At 45.4% G+C, this 16,772-nt stretch overlaps 1 protein-coding gene across 1 annotated transcript in view; it reads left to right on the forward strand.

Moving 5' to 3' along the window:
• Nucleotides 1-712: 712 nt before the first annotated feature.
• The window catches only part of LMBR1L (limb development membrane protein 1 like), a 35,741-nt gene continuing 19,681 nt past the window's right edge, over nt 713-16,772 (forward strand). Inside the window, exons 1-3 of the mRNA XM_033135886.1 lie at nt 713-892; nt 1,031-1,249; nt 14,981-15,065. Of these exons, the coding sequence (XP_032991777.1) occupies nt 713-892; nt 1,031-1,249; nt 14,981-15,065 (484 nt within the window). The remainder of the gene's footprint in view (nt 893-1,030; nt 1,250-14,980; nt 15,066-16,772) is intronic.

The following is a 16,772-nucleotide window of genomic DNA, read 5'->3' on the forward strand; positions in this document are numbered from 1 at the left end:
TTGTTGTGTGTGCCAAATTGCGTCTTTTTACTCTAGTTCTGGGACAGGGAGTCACACCGAGAACAGAACTGTGCAAGCTTCATGTAATAACATTTAGTGCTTTTCCAACCAGCAGTTCAACAGCTCCAGAGAGCACAAATGAACTTTATCGAGCAAACTGACCCAGATCTTTAGCAGATGGACTAAACACTCCCGATTAAATTTAGCAGCTGCATCTGAGCTCCCAGCGGATTTTGGGTAGAGCATGGTGTGGATAATGCCAAAGGTTGGAGGTTCAACCCCCATATGGGACAGCAACTACATATTCCTGCATTGCATGGGGTTGAACCTTTATATATATAATGTTTATTAAATTTTCTATTTTAAAATACTCATTTTACATCCTTAAGATATCAATGACTTCCATTCTTCTCCTTCCATGGTTCATTTCACGTATCATAAATCCCCGCATATTTTACAAAAACAATACCATTCAGTATTCCATTATTGCATCCATCAAAACTTGTTTACGCTGTTGAATTTATCTTAATGCTGCCAGCGTTTTCGGCTGTATACAGTTATTTCCCACAGATTATCCTCAGGGTCTATGATCTTCTAGAAACTTTCCCCCTAACTTCAAAAGAGCCCCGCTGTCTCCGCTGGGCGACCAGCAGCAACTAGGGCGCCGCACCCAGAAAGAGAAAGGAAGAGATACAGACCTATAAATTGCCTTATGGACACAGGCGGGGGTGGGCGTGGCTACCTGCAGAATAATGGACGCTCCGCTCAGCCTACCAGGTTGAGCCGCGGTCTGCGAAGGGAGCCAATGAAAACGAGCCCTTCTCCAGCCAATCGGCGGGTTTCCGTCGAAGGGGAGCTGGTGTCGTCAGGCTACCTCTTTCCTTTGCTCCAAGTGTGGCGTCGTTGGCTGGCGGGGGCCGTGTCTCTTTAAGAATGGAACACGGAGCTCCGTCCGCTGCGGCCGAGGATACATTGTGACGTCGCCGCGCCATTGTGACGTCGAAACGGACCCCCCCCTCCCCCAAAAGAGGCGCCTGCGAAGCCGGAGGAGGAAAGCAGACGGAGCTCTCTCTTCTTCATTGTGGCTCCCACCCTGGGTCGCCTTTGGGATTCCCGCGCGCTGCTTCCCCCGGCTCCCGCGCCAGCCCTTCTCGCCTTTAGCCATGCTGACCAGAGCATGGACTCCGGGGAACGCGATGTGCTGTCGACGCGGGAGCAGCTCTTCCACGAGCGGGTCCGGGAGTGCCTCGTGAGTAGCCGGCTGGCGGTGCGGGGATGTTCCCGGGGCGGCAAAGGTGGAGTGGGGGGGGGAGTTGGGCTTTGGGTCACCGAAGAGGAAGCGACTTGCCCCCTCCCCCCCCCAGCCTGCGCCCCCCACCAACCGTTCCTGCGCCCCCCGACCAACCGTTCTCGGGTGGCCGCGCGCGCCCGGAAATTCCCGGACACGGATGGCACGGCCGAATGTCCGGGGAAATCTGGATGCCGATTTCCGCTTAAAATAGCTAGAAGACGGCAACAACTTTGGCGTAAATAAATGGCCCAAGAACTTTTCTGTCCACCGATTTTCAGTCTTTGAAATATGGGAACCCTAGAGCTGGAGGGGGGCGGGTTAGCAGCTCTGACTTCCCGTGTAGACCCGTTTGGGATGGTACCGTAGGCTGCCTTGGCACACAGGCTGTGAAAGCGGGCCTTGGCGAGGCGGAAAAGCCCACGATTTTCAGGTAGGAGAAGAGCAACAAGTCCCGTCAGGCCTCCTCCTCTGCAGTGAAACGTCTCTCCCACCCAGGGATTGTGCTGTCATAACCTGGTAGTTGAGAAGGCGGGTTGAGAAATTGAGGTCGAGCATGTCGCTTGCAGAGTTTTTGCTCACTTGGTGAGAATAAGCAGCGAGTCAACTTACGGCAGCTGAGATCTTTTTTTCCTGTTTGTTATTATCTCCGTTTTTCCGGGGACTTCGTGGAGTTCTTAAGTTCGCAACAACGTAATCTGTAATTATGCAGTAATTAAAAGACTAAATGAATGTTGCTGCACAAAGTTGTTCCTTTTATTTGAGTTACTTATTTGTGTGTGCCCCCCTCCCCAATTTATAGAGCCGCCCTCATAACAGGAGTTCTTGGGACAACTTGCTGTATATAGAATAGCAGAATTGTGGAGTTGAAAGAGACCACAAGAGTGATCTAGGTCAGGGGTGGCCAGCTCTGAAGAGACTGCGATCTATTCACAGAGTTAAAAACTGGCAGTGATCTACCCCCTTTGGGGGGGTTCAGGTCAAACTTGTTAAGCTTTTTTTAGGGAGGGGGAAAGCCCCGTTTTTTAAGGGTTCAGGTCAAAGTTGTTGAGATTTTTTTTAGGAAGGAGGAAGGCCCATTTTTAGGGGTTCAGGTCAGCCCTGTTTTTGGGGGGTGAAAGGCTAAAATGTTGAGCATTTTTTTAGGGGAGGCAAAGTTGTTGAGCTTCTTTGGAGGGAGCCAGTGATCTACCACAGACGTCCCGTGATCTACCAGTAGATCACAATCTACCTGTTGGACGTTCCTGATCTAGGTCAACCCCCTGCAATGCAAAAATATTTTGCCCAGCCTCTACTGATTGAGTCTGCTGAAGCCCACTGGCCCAGTCACTACCTCTCAGCCTAACCTACCTCACAGGGTTGTTGTGAGGATAAAAAGGAGAGGGGGAGAAGCGTGTATACCACCTTTTGCTGCTCGGAGGAAAGGTGGGATATAAATATAACAATGGCTAATAATTAAATAGTGACCTGACCTGACCAAGGCCACCCAGTGAGCTTCACAACCGAGTGGATATTGGAGCCCTAGTCTTCTTGCCCAGGTGCCTGATAGTATTTCTCTAGAACCATTGGTGTACATTGTGCTTTTTTGGTGAGCGAGGGCAGGCTGTCCTCTGCTTTGAGAAGCCTAGAGTCGAGCTGCTGACTGCTTTTGTTTTGCATTCTCCAACAGCATGTTTCGCATGGGTGAGTTGTATGGTCTGGGTGTATGTGTGTGCCTAGACAGCTGAAATAAGAAGCATTCATGGCTGTCAGGCTTCCTGACCAAGAGAAGTCTGGTGTCATGGGCTGGCTGAGTCAGGACCTGGCAGGCCAGACTATCTGTAATGTTCAAATACTTATTCCAAGCTGGTTCATGAAAGCAGAAGGTTGCATGTTTGTGTTAATTTCTGGAGGATTTATGTGCGCGCGCATTTGATTTGCTCTTGGTGATGATACAGCAGGTGGTCTAGTGCAGGAGTAAGGAAACTCTGATCTTTCAGATTTTGCTGGATTCCCATTCCAATCGGTCCTAGCCAGCATATCCAAAGGCCAAAGGACGATGGGAGCTGAAGTTCCATAAAATGAAAGGCTGCTGTTTCTCCATCTCTGGGCTAGAGGCCTCAAAATTATATTAACTGCTTGTGCCTCAAACAGCGTCTTCTCTGACTGGGTAACCTTGAGGCATCTTAGTCCCACCTTCAAGCATTTCTGGAAACTGGAATAATCGTGGCTTGCTTCACAATAGAGTATGTGACAACAAACATCATGCCTATGTTTTCCTTCGGTGAACTGGTTGCTTGCCCTTTATGCAAATAAAGTTGGCATTTCCAGATCGCAGCCTGGGTACTTCTCACTGTACCTTTTAAAAACAGAATTGGGAGAGGTAACAGCCATTTTTTGTGTCTCCCCACTTCCCCTCCTGATGCCTGTCTTCCTCTTCCACATGCTGTGTGACCTCCTTAGAGTGTTTCCTAACAGGGGATGTACCTGTAAGGGGATGAAGGAGGAAGAGAGAGGAGAAACTGTCCTTACATAACGCCCCAATTCAGCTGCCAATTTAAAGGTGTGTGGGAGAAACTCTGAGGTGTGACCTGGCCAGGATGCCAACCTTTAAGAAGTGCATGCAGATGGCTGTCTGTGTCTGTGAAGGATTGGAATACGTGTCCCTGTTTTGCTGTTAAGGTGTATGTTTGGGAGGCATAAGTTGCTTAGCCAAACAAGCCTCAAAGGTGTTCATAACTGTTCTCAGCCATACTGACACTTGCTTTCAGGGGCTTTCCCTTTTCTGTGAGCTGTACATTTGAATGAGCGTTTATTGTCTTGGTGTATTTCTGAAGTTCAGAAGATCAGGACCTGAATGAAAGACCATTTGGGAATGCCAAGCACACTGCTCTCACTCAGTGTCTAGAAGGAAGGGCAAGATACAGCTGTAAAAACCACTGTGGCATATTATCAAGTTCCCTTATATTGGCAGGTTTTTGTTATCTGAAACATTAGTTTTGTGGCAGTGTTAAATACTCAGATACTGTGTGTATATATATACATATATATATATATATATATATATATATATATACACACACACACACACACAAATACACACACACCGTATTTTCCGGCGTATAAGACGACGGGACGTATAAGATGACCGCCAACTTTTCCAGTTAAAATATAGAGTTTGAGATATACTCGACCGCAGATTCTTCACCCGGCATATAAGACGGCCCCCGACTTTTGAGAAGATTTTCCAGGATTAAAAAGTAGTCTTATACGCCAGAATATACAGTATATAAGCTAGGTGCCAAATGGCTCCTTAAAGTAGGGTTACAGTTACCAAAACAGAATGCCTAGTTGCCATTTTTGGGCCAGATGGCTCAAAAGTTGTATTTGTCCTTGTGGGGTTTGCCAAAATCCACAAACCGTATTTTTACATGTATAACACGCCCCCATGTATAAAACGTCCCCTATTTTGGGGGACTCCAAATTGAGAAAATGGCGGGAGATTGTATCCGGGTATAAGACAACCCTCAATTTTGAACATAGTTTTTTTTTTTTTAAAAAAAACCTAGTCTTATACACAGAAAAGTACGGTATATGGATCTCTGTTCCTGGAAAACAGGTGGGATTTTGTCAAATAGTCAAAGGGCGAAGTCCATCGCAGTATTGGGATAGTTGTATACAGCAAAAAGTATTCCATGGAATCTCCCACATTTATCCTTAGTGGAGAAACCCAAGCTTCGCCTAAGTCTGGTTGCCTTAATACAAGAAGAACTGTTTTGGATCAGGCCAAAGGGCCATCTAATCCAGCTGTTTGACAGTGGAACGGTCTCCCTCGGGAGGCTGTGGGCTCTCCTTCCTTGGAGGTTTTTAAGCAGAGGTTGGATGGCCATCTGCCCTGGATGCTTTAGCTGAGATTCCTGCATTGCAGAGGGTTGGACTAGATGACCCTAGGGGTCCCTTCCAACTCTACAATTCCATGACTCTACGAGCGATTAACCAGATGCCTACGGGAAGCCCAGAAGCAGGACTAGAGCGTAACAGGGCTGTCCCCATTTATGATCCCCAGCAACAGAAGAATTAACTAATTATTATTATTATTATTATTATTATTATTATTATGAATACCCCGCCCATCTGGCTGGGTTTCCCCAGCTACTCTGGGCGGCTCCCAACAGAATATTTAACAGAATAAATCTTCAAACATTAAAAACTTCCCTAAACAGGGCTGCCTGTAATGCCTTCAACAGTAGAGGGAGAACCTAGCCACCTTATAGCCTCTGGAAGCATTATTCTCCATTTGAATTAGTCCAGTTCATTTTTAAAGTTCATCTAAGTTGGTGGTCGTCACTACATTTTGTAGAAACAAATCCCATTCTTTATCTATGCACTGTGAAGAGTAGTTTCTTTGGTCTGTCCTTCATCTACCAGCGTTCAGCATCATTGGATGCCCTGAGAAAGGAAAAAAAGCACCTCTCTGTTCACTTTCCCAGTTCTATATCTAATCTTACACACCTCTTATCATTTTTATTTTATTTTATAAATGTTTTATTGGTTGAAAATTGCATAACATAACAAAGTTGATGTTGAAAACGAAATAAAAATACAAGTATACATTCTTTCATTCCTTAACTGATATTTGCATTGTAAATAATTTTGTAATTCAATTTAACTTGACCTTTGATCCTCCCATTGCGTTCGCTGATTAAATTCCTTAAAATATGCACTTGTCTAAGGTTTTCCCATGTTGTCTGGCTTACTTTTTGATCAAATTTTCCTATTTTACACACAGAAGTTCAATCAAAACCTGCCAACGGATTAGTAATTTGACAGTGTTCTTTTACATAAACTCTGTATATGTACCATTCTCTGGTAAATTTTTCATCTGCAACGTCTCTTAGCCTTGCTGATAGTCTCACCAGTTCAGCATATTCCCTTAATTTGTTTTTCCAGTCTACCGTAGTTTAAATGGTATATCCTCTCCTTTCCAGTCTCTTGCAATTAAAATTCTGGCTGCTACAGTGGCATACGTAAAGATTCTCCTGAACTGTTTTGGAATTTCATGACTCATAATTCCTAGCAGGAAGGCTTCAGGTTTTTTAGGGAAAGAGCATTTAAACATTTTCTTAAGCTCGTTGTAAATCATTTCCCAAAACTATCTAGTTTTTTTTTACAGTTCCACCACATGTGAGTCCATGTGCCTTCAGCCTCCCTGCATTTCTAACATATACTTGTCCTGGATCTAGACATTTTAGCTAACTTAAATGTAAAGGGACCCCTGACCATTAGGTCCAGTCATGGACGACTCTGGGGTTGTGGCGCTCATCTCGCTTTATTGGCTGAGGGAGCTGGCGTACAGCTTCCGGGTCATGTGGCCAGCATGACTAAGCCGCTTCTGGCGAACCAGAGCAGCGCACGGAAACATTGTTTACCTTTCCGCCGGAGTGGTACCTATTTATCTACTTGCACTTCGACATGCTTTCGAACTGCTAGGTTGGCCGGAGCAGGGACCGAGCAACGGGAGCTCACCCCGTCGCGGGGATTTGAACCACCAACCTTCTGCTCGGCAAGCCCTAGGCTCTGTGGTTTAGACCACAGCGCAGTGTCAAATGCCACCTGTAAAGCATTTGCATGCAATTCCCTTTTAAATCGTAGCATGCCGTAAATTTGATGTCTTCCCTCCAGAGTCATGATACACACCTCTTACCATGCCTTCCCCCCTTTACTTGGAAGCTGCCAGTCTTGCATAGGAGACTTGCACCAACCCCTTCAACTTGTAGATTCCCTTCCTGAATCTTTTCCAGCTCTACAGTATCCTTTATGAGTTGAAGTGAGCAGAACCTTCCCTAAACTATGCTGCTTTCACCATGGGGGGAGTAGCCTGTGATAGACCTCCATTAGATAATCTCCTGGACTTTCTCTTTCTCTCTCTTTTTTTGAAAAAATATTTATTTGGCTTTCAGATTAATTTTTTTTTTTACAATCACAAACATACACCATAAAGACAGGATTCCAAAGAATCTCCTGGACTTCTCTCCTCCCCTTGGTGGGTCCTATTATTATTAATCCTTTCCTCCTGCATCTTTTAGAATACAGTGGAACCTCAGTTCCTGAACGCTGAAAACCCGGAAGCAAATGCTTCCTGTTTTGAATGTTTTTTTGGAACCCGAATGTGCGACGCAGCTTCTGCTGAGTGCAAGAAGCTCTTGCAACCAATGGGAGGCCGCGCCTCGGTTTTCGGATTTTGTTTGAGGACTGAGGTACCACTGTAATCCAAATCGTTGACATCTCCATTATATCCAAAATTCACTGTTAAACTACAAGTGTTATTCAAATCCTACAAACTGTTTATAATGGTTTTTAAGGTAATGGCCTTTCTCTCTCTCACTGTCCCCCTCCCTTCCCCAGATTTAAGTCAAGACTGCTGTGTCACACAGGGACTTCTGAGGTGAAGCTTCTTGAATGCTTGCTAAGAGTTCCATTTTGGCACCTGATGCACAAGCAGCTCAGTTTCAGAGTGCTGGGTGGGATGGGTTTTTTTCCCCCTGGACGGCAGCATTAGCAAGAGTTGCATCTCTATTTGCGGCCCTGTCTCTGCCCAGAGACAGCTCCGCTCCGCATGCAGCTTATGCATAATATGAGGAGGTTGGCAAGCCGAGAGATTCCTGGCATCCCTCTCTCTCTCTCTCTCTCTGGTGCAGCGAGTTCGGCCTTCCCAACGTGGCTTTGTGTGCTAAAGGTTAGTCCGAAGTCCCATCTGCGGACTCCAGAGTGTTAGCAGGGATTTGGAGTTCTGTAACGGCTTCAGTAATCTGCTTAGCAGGGATAATGCTGGGGAGTTACGTAAGACCGAGTGTATAGCTCTAGAGGGCCATGTTGACAGAAGAAGCGACCTTTAAAATTGTGTGTTTTCACTTGGGAGGAGCCGGTGTTGAGCCACTGGCATGTGTTGACAAGCATGTCCAAGGAATTTTGTCTGGGCCCAGGGGCAGGCGACATAGTGCCCTTTTCCTTTCCTGCTGGACTACAACTCCCATAATTCCTGGCCACTGACTTATGTCAGCTGGGTCTATTGAGCAACATCAGTGTTCGAAATTTGCCAGGCGACAGGCAGATTTTGTGCCTGGCTATTGGCCGCTTGTGACCAAATGAAGATGCCCGGGTGCCAGGGTGACGCCTGACCTCTCCACCAGCTGGAGGTGCGTGCCTGGGCATCGTTGGATCTGGACTGTTTCCACACACTAGCAACATATCCTGCAGAATTCTACCTGTTATATTACGTCTGCACAATCGGAATGAATTTCAGGAACCAAATAGTTGTATGGGGGGGAGGGGAGGACTTTTGAGTCATCTGGCTCCAAAATGGCAACTAGGCATTCTGATTTGGGGACTGCAACCCTGGTTTAAGGAGCCATTTGGCGCTTACCTCATAATGAGTTTTTAACGCTGAACGTATGAAGAGCACCATTCCGAAGTATGACTGTACTACCGAAAGAATACTTTATAGTACTATTGGTGGGAATTTCCTCTAATTTCTCCTCATAGAGTAGACCCATTTAAATTGATGTACATCACAATGTTAGGTATATTAATTGTCATGGGTCTACTCTAAGTAAAAGTTAGTTGAATGCTATCTTTTCTCTGCTCCGCTCCTCCTAAATTAACAAAAAAATAGGGGAGACATAACATTGTGGAACCTTCTCCCCACCCTTTGATGAGCAAGAATTGTGTGCCTTTTGTCCTACAGCCCTGATCAATCCTTTCAATAGCAGCTTCCAGATTCAGCAGCAGGTGGAAGGAACCTTTTGTAAGAACAGCGAAGAGTAATTTTTTTAATGGACCGTGGAATTTGGTGTTTGTGCAAGGCAGCCTCCAACATTGATTTTAAATGATGGATTTTGACAGCAGATTCCAGTAAGCCTTTTAACAAGCAAAAACCAGAAACCTCTGGGTTAGGACAGTCAGTTCAAGGGTGTTCCAAACATTTTATAGCTGATATAATCCTGTTTCATAGGCCTCCATTCTTCCAATTTTCAATCTATTGCGCACCCAACAGAGCTCTAAAAAACGATCCATTCTCCAGAGGGCTCGAGCTAAGGTACCACTGGGATGTCTTTCAGTACAGTGGTACCTTGGTTAAAGGACAGCTTAGTCTATGAACAACTTGGATTAAGAACGCTGCAAACCCGGAAGTAGTGTTTTGGTTTGTGAACTTTGCCTTGGAATAAGAACATGTTTTGCTTCCTGTTGAGTGTGTTCCATTTGTAAATTGAGTGCCCCCACTGCTATGGGAAAGCATGCCTTGGTTTAAGAACGCTTTGGTTTAAGAAACTAAGACCCACGGGCTGGATCAGGCCCAATTGCCTTCAGGATCTGGCCTGCGGGCTGTCCATGGATCGGTGTGGGGATTCTGTTCGTTCGGGCTGTGCCATTCCCCCCCACACACACACCTCGGCGGTTCCTCCTCCCTCCCTCCTCCTGGCTTTTCCCTGCCCTGCCTAGAGGAGGAAGGGGGCTGGGATGAGCTGGCTGAGTGCCATTTTAAGCAGCCCCTCTCCGGAGCCAGCCCTTTCACGCTGCTCATCTTCCCTCCGCCACTGCCGCCCGCCCGGGTGCTCCTGTCCTGTGGGCCAGACAGCGGAGCGGACGAGCTCCCTCTGCCTACCCACGAGAAGCAGCGGCGGCAGCCCCAGGGAAGGTAAGCGCAGTGGCTAGGGCTGGGGGGGTGGGGAGGAGGACTACTTGCCCCCCTCGCCTCTTGTTCCAACTCCCCCCCCCCAATGCTGCTTCTCCGGCCCGCCACAGGGTCTGAGGGACAGTGGACCGGCCTGCTAAAAAAAATTGCCAACCTCTGCTCTAGGCCTTGCTGCGCTCTGAGGTTAACCTTTGTGGGCTTGCTGCTGCGTAGCACATTTCTCCCCCAGCCCAAATAGATCAGCATTTGCAGTCGTCAATGCCAGGCACCTGGGCTCATTGATATCATTAAAATGGTCTGTAGTGGGATCTGTGCTATGGGCATGGCCTGCCTTGTAGCCATCCGTGTTGAGATTCCCAGCATAGTTGGTTTTGCACTTTGGAACGGGCCTTTTGAGAGTACAAGCAGTTTGTGGCTCGCAGAAAAGCTGACTTAGCAGATGCTCTGGCTGCCGCCGCTGCTCCCAAATAAATGTTGCACATGGAGTCCTTCTGCCAGAATAGTTGGATGTGGCAGCCAGCTTGAAGGATGGGCAGATGGGCAGGCTATGCACTTCACCCCCCCCCCCAACGTGGTAGTCTTTGTGGCAGAATGGAACTGATAACAGGAAAACTTACTTCCTGTTAAATACCATATTCATCCAGCGCTTCAAAAGCCAAAGTGTTATTCCTCCTGTTATTCCTATTCCTTGATAGCTTTTCTTCCTAGTGTTGAATTCTTCACGATGCCTCTTTGCCCAAGCACTCATATTCTCTACCCTCACAGCACCTTGCTTGAGTCACCGGTGTGTGTTTTGCTCTATAACCTGTTGCGTTCTTGGTTTAAAATGTAATGTCATTGGATGCCTCAATCTCAAACAGGGCTGTGTGCAATCTACAATTGCACAATGGCACCATCTCATTTGTCTCCTGAGAAATCTCTTACGTGAGACAAGAAGCTACAGTTAGAACTGGATATGGAACAACTGATTGGTTCAAAATTGGGAAAGGAGTACGACAAGGCTGTATATTGTCTCCCTGCTTATTTAACTTATATGCATCATGCCTGATGTTGGGAAAGATGGAGGGCACAAGGAGAAGGGGACAACAGAGGATGAGATGGTTGGACAGTGTTCTCGAAGCTACTAACATGAGTTTGGCCAAACTGCGAGAGGCAGTGAAGGATAGGCGTGCCTGGCATGCTCTGGTCCATGGGGTCACGAAGAGTCGGACACGACTGAACGACTGAACGACTGAACAACAACAACAACAACAACAACAACAACCACCACCATGTTTGTTAATGGTGACAATTTGTTTCTGGATTAGAGTTCAGCATCTTAAACAATCTCTCTCTTGTTAAAAGCAAGCTTCTATCTATCTATCTATCTATCTATCTATCTATCTATCTGTAGAAGTTGGTTTGCAAAATGCCTGGTAGTCTTGGAAAGCAAGTGAGGTTTGCGTGTTGCTGAGCTGGAGTCATGTACAATCATTTTGCTTTTTAGTGCTTCTGTGAAGACAATAAACCTTTTTCCTGATGTTCAAGGTGCATTTTGCAGAGACAAAGAAGCATCGTCTTCCCAAATATCTCCGATTATAAAGCCATTCACATTTCCCCCTTTCCTTCCAGCTTTCAGGCATCTGGAAGAGTAATTCTGCATTTAAGTTATGTGCAAATACCATCTGAAGCTGTAGTCTCCATTTGAGGGTATCACTTGAGAAACCAGGAGAGGCAGCTGGTTGCTAAGACCTGTTTTTCCCTCCCACACTCGGATTCTGAACAGTTGTCCTGATTTTTTTTATCTTCACTGCTCCCTCCACCCATCCACAATGGGCCAAATCTCCTGAGCCAAACTCCTTACTTCAGCAGAGACAGCGTGGAACTCCGAACCTGAACTTTCAGCTTCTGATTACTTGCTTGTTCTTGCGTCAGGGAACATCTTACTGCGTACAAATATGCAGAGCAATAAAAAAGTTTTTTTGCATGCCGAGATAATCTCCAGTGGTTCTGAAAGAAGTTCAGAAATCTAATGCCAGAGGTCAGTACTGATAGGCATGCTTATTGGAAGGTTTAGTGTTCCAGGTTCCTGGCTGGCTTGGACTCTTGTCTGTGTGTATGTGTGTAAGAAATGCTGGCTGGCCAGCTGGCCTTTGGTTGCCCTACCAAATCAAGTCTTCCAGGTCTTCTCTGCTTCTTGTCTTCCTTCCAAGTCAGTTCCACCTCAGCAATTCAGCAGGGAAATCAACCCTCTAATAGGGACGTGGGTGGCGCAGTGGTCTAAACCACTGAGCCTAGGGCTTGCCAATCAGAAGGTTGGCGGTTTGAATCCCCATGACGGCGACCTCCCATTGTTCGGTTCCAGCTCCTGCCCACCTAGCAGTTCAAAAGCACGTCAAAGTGCAAGTAGATAAATAGGTACCACCGGCGGGAAGGTAAATGGTGTTTCTGTGTGCTGCTCTGGTTCGCCAGAAGCGGCTTAGTCATGCTGGCCACATGACCCGGAAGCTGTATGCCGGCTCCCTCGGCCAGTAACGCGAGATGAGTGCCCCAACCCTAGAGTCGGACATGACTGTACCTAATGGTCAGGGGTACCTTTACCTTTACCTAACTAAAGCTGCCCTACGTCCAGAATTTCCCGGACGCACCTGGGATTCATCCTTCGGAAACAGCATCCGGGTGAAATTTTCAAAAATCAGAAAAAATGTCCGGGAAAACCCTGGTGTATGGCAACCCATGTTGTCAATGTAGATTTCTTGGCAAATTTCCTTAAAAATAGGTCCAAAACTTTGCCCCCCCCCCCCAAAGAAAAGCTCAACAGCTGTATCGGGATTTCCAGTTTTGGAAATATGGCAACCCTAATAATGTAGAGATCCTCTTATTATCTAGACACCGGTCCGTGTCTTGTTCCCGACCTCTCCCTCAAACACAGGAATAGAAATCTGGGGCTCTCCAGATTTTTGTTTTTCTCAACTACAGTTCCCATCATCCTTTACCCTTGGCCATGACAACTGGAGCTGATGGGAATTTGAGTCTGAGAAGCCACAAAATTTCCCCACCTCTGTGGGCAGGCTCTTCAGCATTCTTTGGATAGTTATTGGCTGGCAGGTTGCAAGCATTTTTTTAAAAGGGGGGGGGGTGTTGCATTAAAACCAGGGTGGATTTGATTTAAATCACGATTTAAATCACTAGTCAGTAAGGCTTGATTTAAATCACAGTTTTCTACATAAAGACTAATTCTTGCTGGTATAACTTTAATACGCAAGTAGATGAAGATTTTTAGAATAACAACTTTTCATATTAGTTTTTTTTATCCCCAGTTTAATAGATTAATCATTCATATTTGGACAACTTTTCTGTTGTACTTAGGAAGGAGAAAAATAATCATTACCTTAATAATAACAATTTAAATAGATTTATTAGATCCATTCCACTCCAAACAATCAGAAAAATATTGTTTCTATTCTATTCACTGAACTTCTTGAAACTTAACACTGAAGGGGTTGATTCTGTATTCATAGGTTTGTAGAACAATAGGATTAAGGTCTTTTTCTCAACTCTGTTCATTTATAACATTTTTGCTGTGAAGAAGAGGCAAGTGATCTCTGCTGAGTCAAATTCAGTTTTGAGAACTGCAAAAGTAAACCAAGCATCTGTGATAATATCTTGTAAGCAGAGAAACTGCCCAATAATCATACAGAAACCTCTGGAAGAGCATAAATGACATTGTGAATGGATTAATGGAATTTATTTACCAAAAAAATTAAACGTATACAGCCTTATTCTACATAATTAAAAAACTAATCTTTATTTCATGATTGAATAATCTTTGGATGGTAATATATTTTCACCAAAAAGCATTTTATTTTAAAAAATCCGATTTAAATAAAAAAAATCTGATTTAAATAAAAAAAAATCCGATTTTTTTGGATTTTTAAAAAATAATAATTGATTTTTATCCACTCTGATTAAAACATTATAAGCTGTGCGTCTCAGAAAGTTTTTGCAGCAATTTTTTTCGTAGGAGTGAAATGGTTTGCAGGCGAACGTTTTATCACAGCTTCATCTTGGCTTCAGTTGGGGTAGGGCTGTGGGGTAGGCCGTACAATGTTTTCCTTGTGTGTTCCCAGTCTTTGCATTCGGAAACGTTAACTTGAGGGCATCTTTTAGAAGATTCTAAACAAAACCACTCCAACCTGTTCTGCTGCATAGCTCTCTGGTGTGCCACTTCCCAGGCAGGACAGTCCACCCTTCAAAACTCAAGGATGCCCTTTTCGTATGAGTTGACTGTTTGGCACTTCCTTTTAAAAGCACAAGCCCTGCGACAGACCAAACTCTTAAACACAACTCTGCAAACACTTCTACCCACCCCACCCAAGCTTTCATTGTCCAAATGTTTCCAAGTTCCTGAAACACTGAGGGCTAGATACATGGCTTTTATGTTTTCTTTTTATAACCCTACAAAGCAAGTTGAGCTGCCACACTTGAATTCTTTGAAGCTGCTCCCTCTGTGCTTTATTATTTCGGTCCTCCAGGGGTCTGATGCAAGTCTAGAGAATTTATTTTATTTTGTTTTGCTGCAAGGGTTACAGCTTTTAGTTTACATGCTTATTGGTATGGGACATTGGGTTTCCCAAAGGCATTTGGAGAGGGGCTGTCTGTGTGTGTTGGCGAGTGGGGTCTGCAACAAAAAGTTGCAGTATAGAATTGCTCCTGTTCAGGTTTTCAGCCATGCGGTTCCATTTTCCTAGTCCCACCCCAACAACATTTACAGTAGTATCCCATGTCTATTGAGCACACACAGTGGGATGTTTTCTGTCATGCACCGCTGCCGGCTTTTTCACAAGACTTTTTAATACAGTGGAACCTCTCAATCAGTTCCGGAAGTCCGTTCCAAAACCAAGGCGCGCTTTCCCATAGAAAGTAATGCAAAACGGATTAATCCATTCCAGACCTTTAAAAACAACCCCTAAAACAGCAATTTAACATGAATGTTACTATTCTAACCAGCATCTCACCAGCGTTTCCTTCTCGTCCTGCAGATCTGTGCCCTTCTCTTTGCCAGCCTCTACATCCTGTGCTACTTCATCCTAACTCGCTTCAAAAGGCACACTGACTTCACAACAGGTAACGGGGGTGCCGGGGTGGGGGTGGGGGAGGAACTTGGGTGAACAGGATCTAACCCCCTGTGTTCATGTCTTTCTCAACGTTTAAAAAAGGGTGGCTTGGATTCCTTAGGGAGGCATGGGAAGCAGCGTTTGTTCTCTGTGCCAGGAGATGCCAACTCAGCTTAGTGTGACTGTCGTCCTGTGTGCATCTAATGTTTGTGCATGTTTGGGGACGACATCTCTGCTACAGCAATGCTCTTTGGGCAAGCTTTTCTGTCTCTAGGGTTTTTATGCTTGATAGGGCTGGGTGATATCTGGTTTTCTTTAAAAAAAACATTTTAAAATAGATTTTCTACAAACACAACAAAGAATAAAAATAAATACAAATACACAACAACAACAACAACAACAACAACAACAACATCTACAAAAGCAGTATCCAATCCATGAAATAGGATTCTCTGAATCCCTTGACTTCCCTCTACCCCCTCCCCTGGTCCCTTATATTTTCTGTTTCAGCTGCATATCATTACTGCTCCGAGCCTCTTTTCCTCCAAATTTTCCTATACTATCTCTACAATTACAAGTGATCTTAAAATCCTGCCAATGTATTAACTTGCTTACAATACTTTTGCAAATACATAATAAACATTTCCCTATATATATTCAGGGATATCTGGTTTTCAACATTGTGCTATATCACCAGCTAAACATTGCAATATACCGCTATAGCACGATGTCTGAAATAAGGATGGAGCTACGCGAAGGCATTGGCGGTTTTTCCTGCATTGTGATTTTTGCTGGTGCCCATTGTTGTGATTTGCTGCTCCCAGCATGAATATATATGTATATATATATATATATACACACACACACACACACACACACAGCTAAACCCTGTGGAAAAGGCCTTTTCCTTCACGCTTCTGTTTGTTTACACTGTGGTTAGCCTAGTTGTCCTGGGAGCGGTTGGCCTAGGCAACATGGGGACATGGGGAGTACCGTTCTTTGAGAACCTTTTTCCACCCCTGCACTGGAACTGTTTGTGCAATCTGATCCTGGAGATGACTTCCTAGGCACAGGTTCCGTGACGAGACCAGGAAGAAGCCATGAGCAGCCCCAAGTTGCAGAGGTTTTGCCCTTGGTTTCCATGCCAACCCAAGGGTTATTTCCCACAATGCTCAGTTCCAGCACAGGAGTAGTCGAGAGGAGTGCTGCTGGCCCATAGAACTAAAGGCGCTGCAGTAATTTCTGCTCCCAATTGCCTGCATTTGAATCCCCTTATCAAGCAGTCGCTGTTTCCCTTGTGTTTCCAGCCTCCTCCTCACATAGATTTCATCAGGGCTGCTCCTGATTATCTGGAGGACTAGAAACTTGCCGTATTTTTCTGTGTATTGGACGAGGTTTTTTTGACTCAAAAATCACGTCAAAAAACTGGGGTCGTCCAATACACGGATAGTGGGGGGGGGGTGAAGTGGGGTGCCGTCAGCTAGCTCATTGGCAGGAGCGCAACTTCCTCTGATGCCAATGTGCATGGGGGCGCTCCTTGGATCCTGGAACAATCAAGCGGCCAATGCCGAAAATTGCTCACCCACTGAACGAAGCGCGAGCCCGAGATTTTAAGCGGCAATTGAACGCTTGATTGTTTGGGGGTGGGGATGCTGAAAATTACTCACCTGCCGGAATGCAGCAGACAACTCGTGTCGCAGAAACCACCTATCCGCTG

This window comes from Lacerta agilis, chromosome 2, assembly GCF_009819535.1.
Source record: "Lacerta agilis isolate rLacAgi1 chromosome 2, rLacAgi1.pri, whole genome shotgun sequence".
Lineage (NCBI taxonomy): Eukaryota > Metazoa > Chordata > Lepidosauria > Squamata > Lacertidae > Lacerta > Lacerta agilis.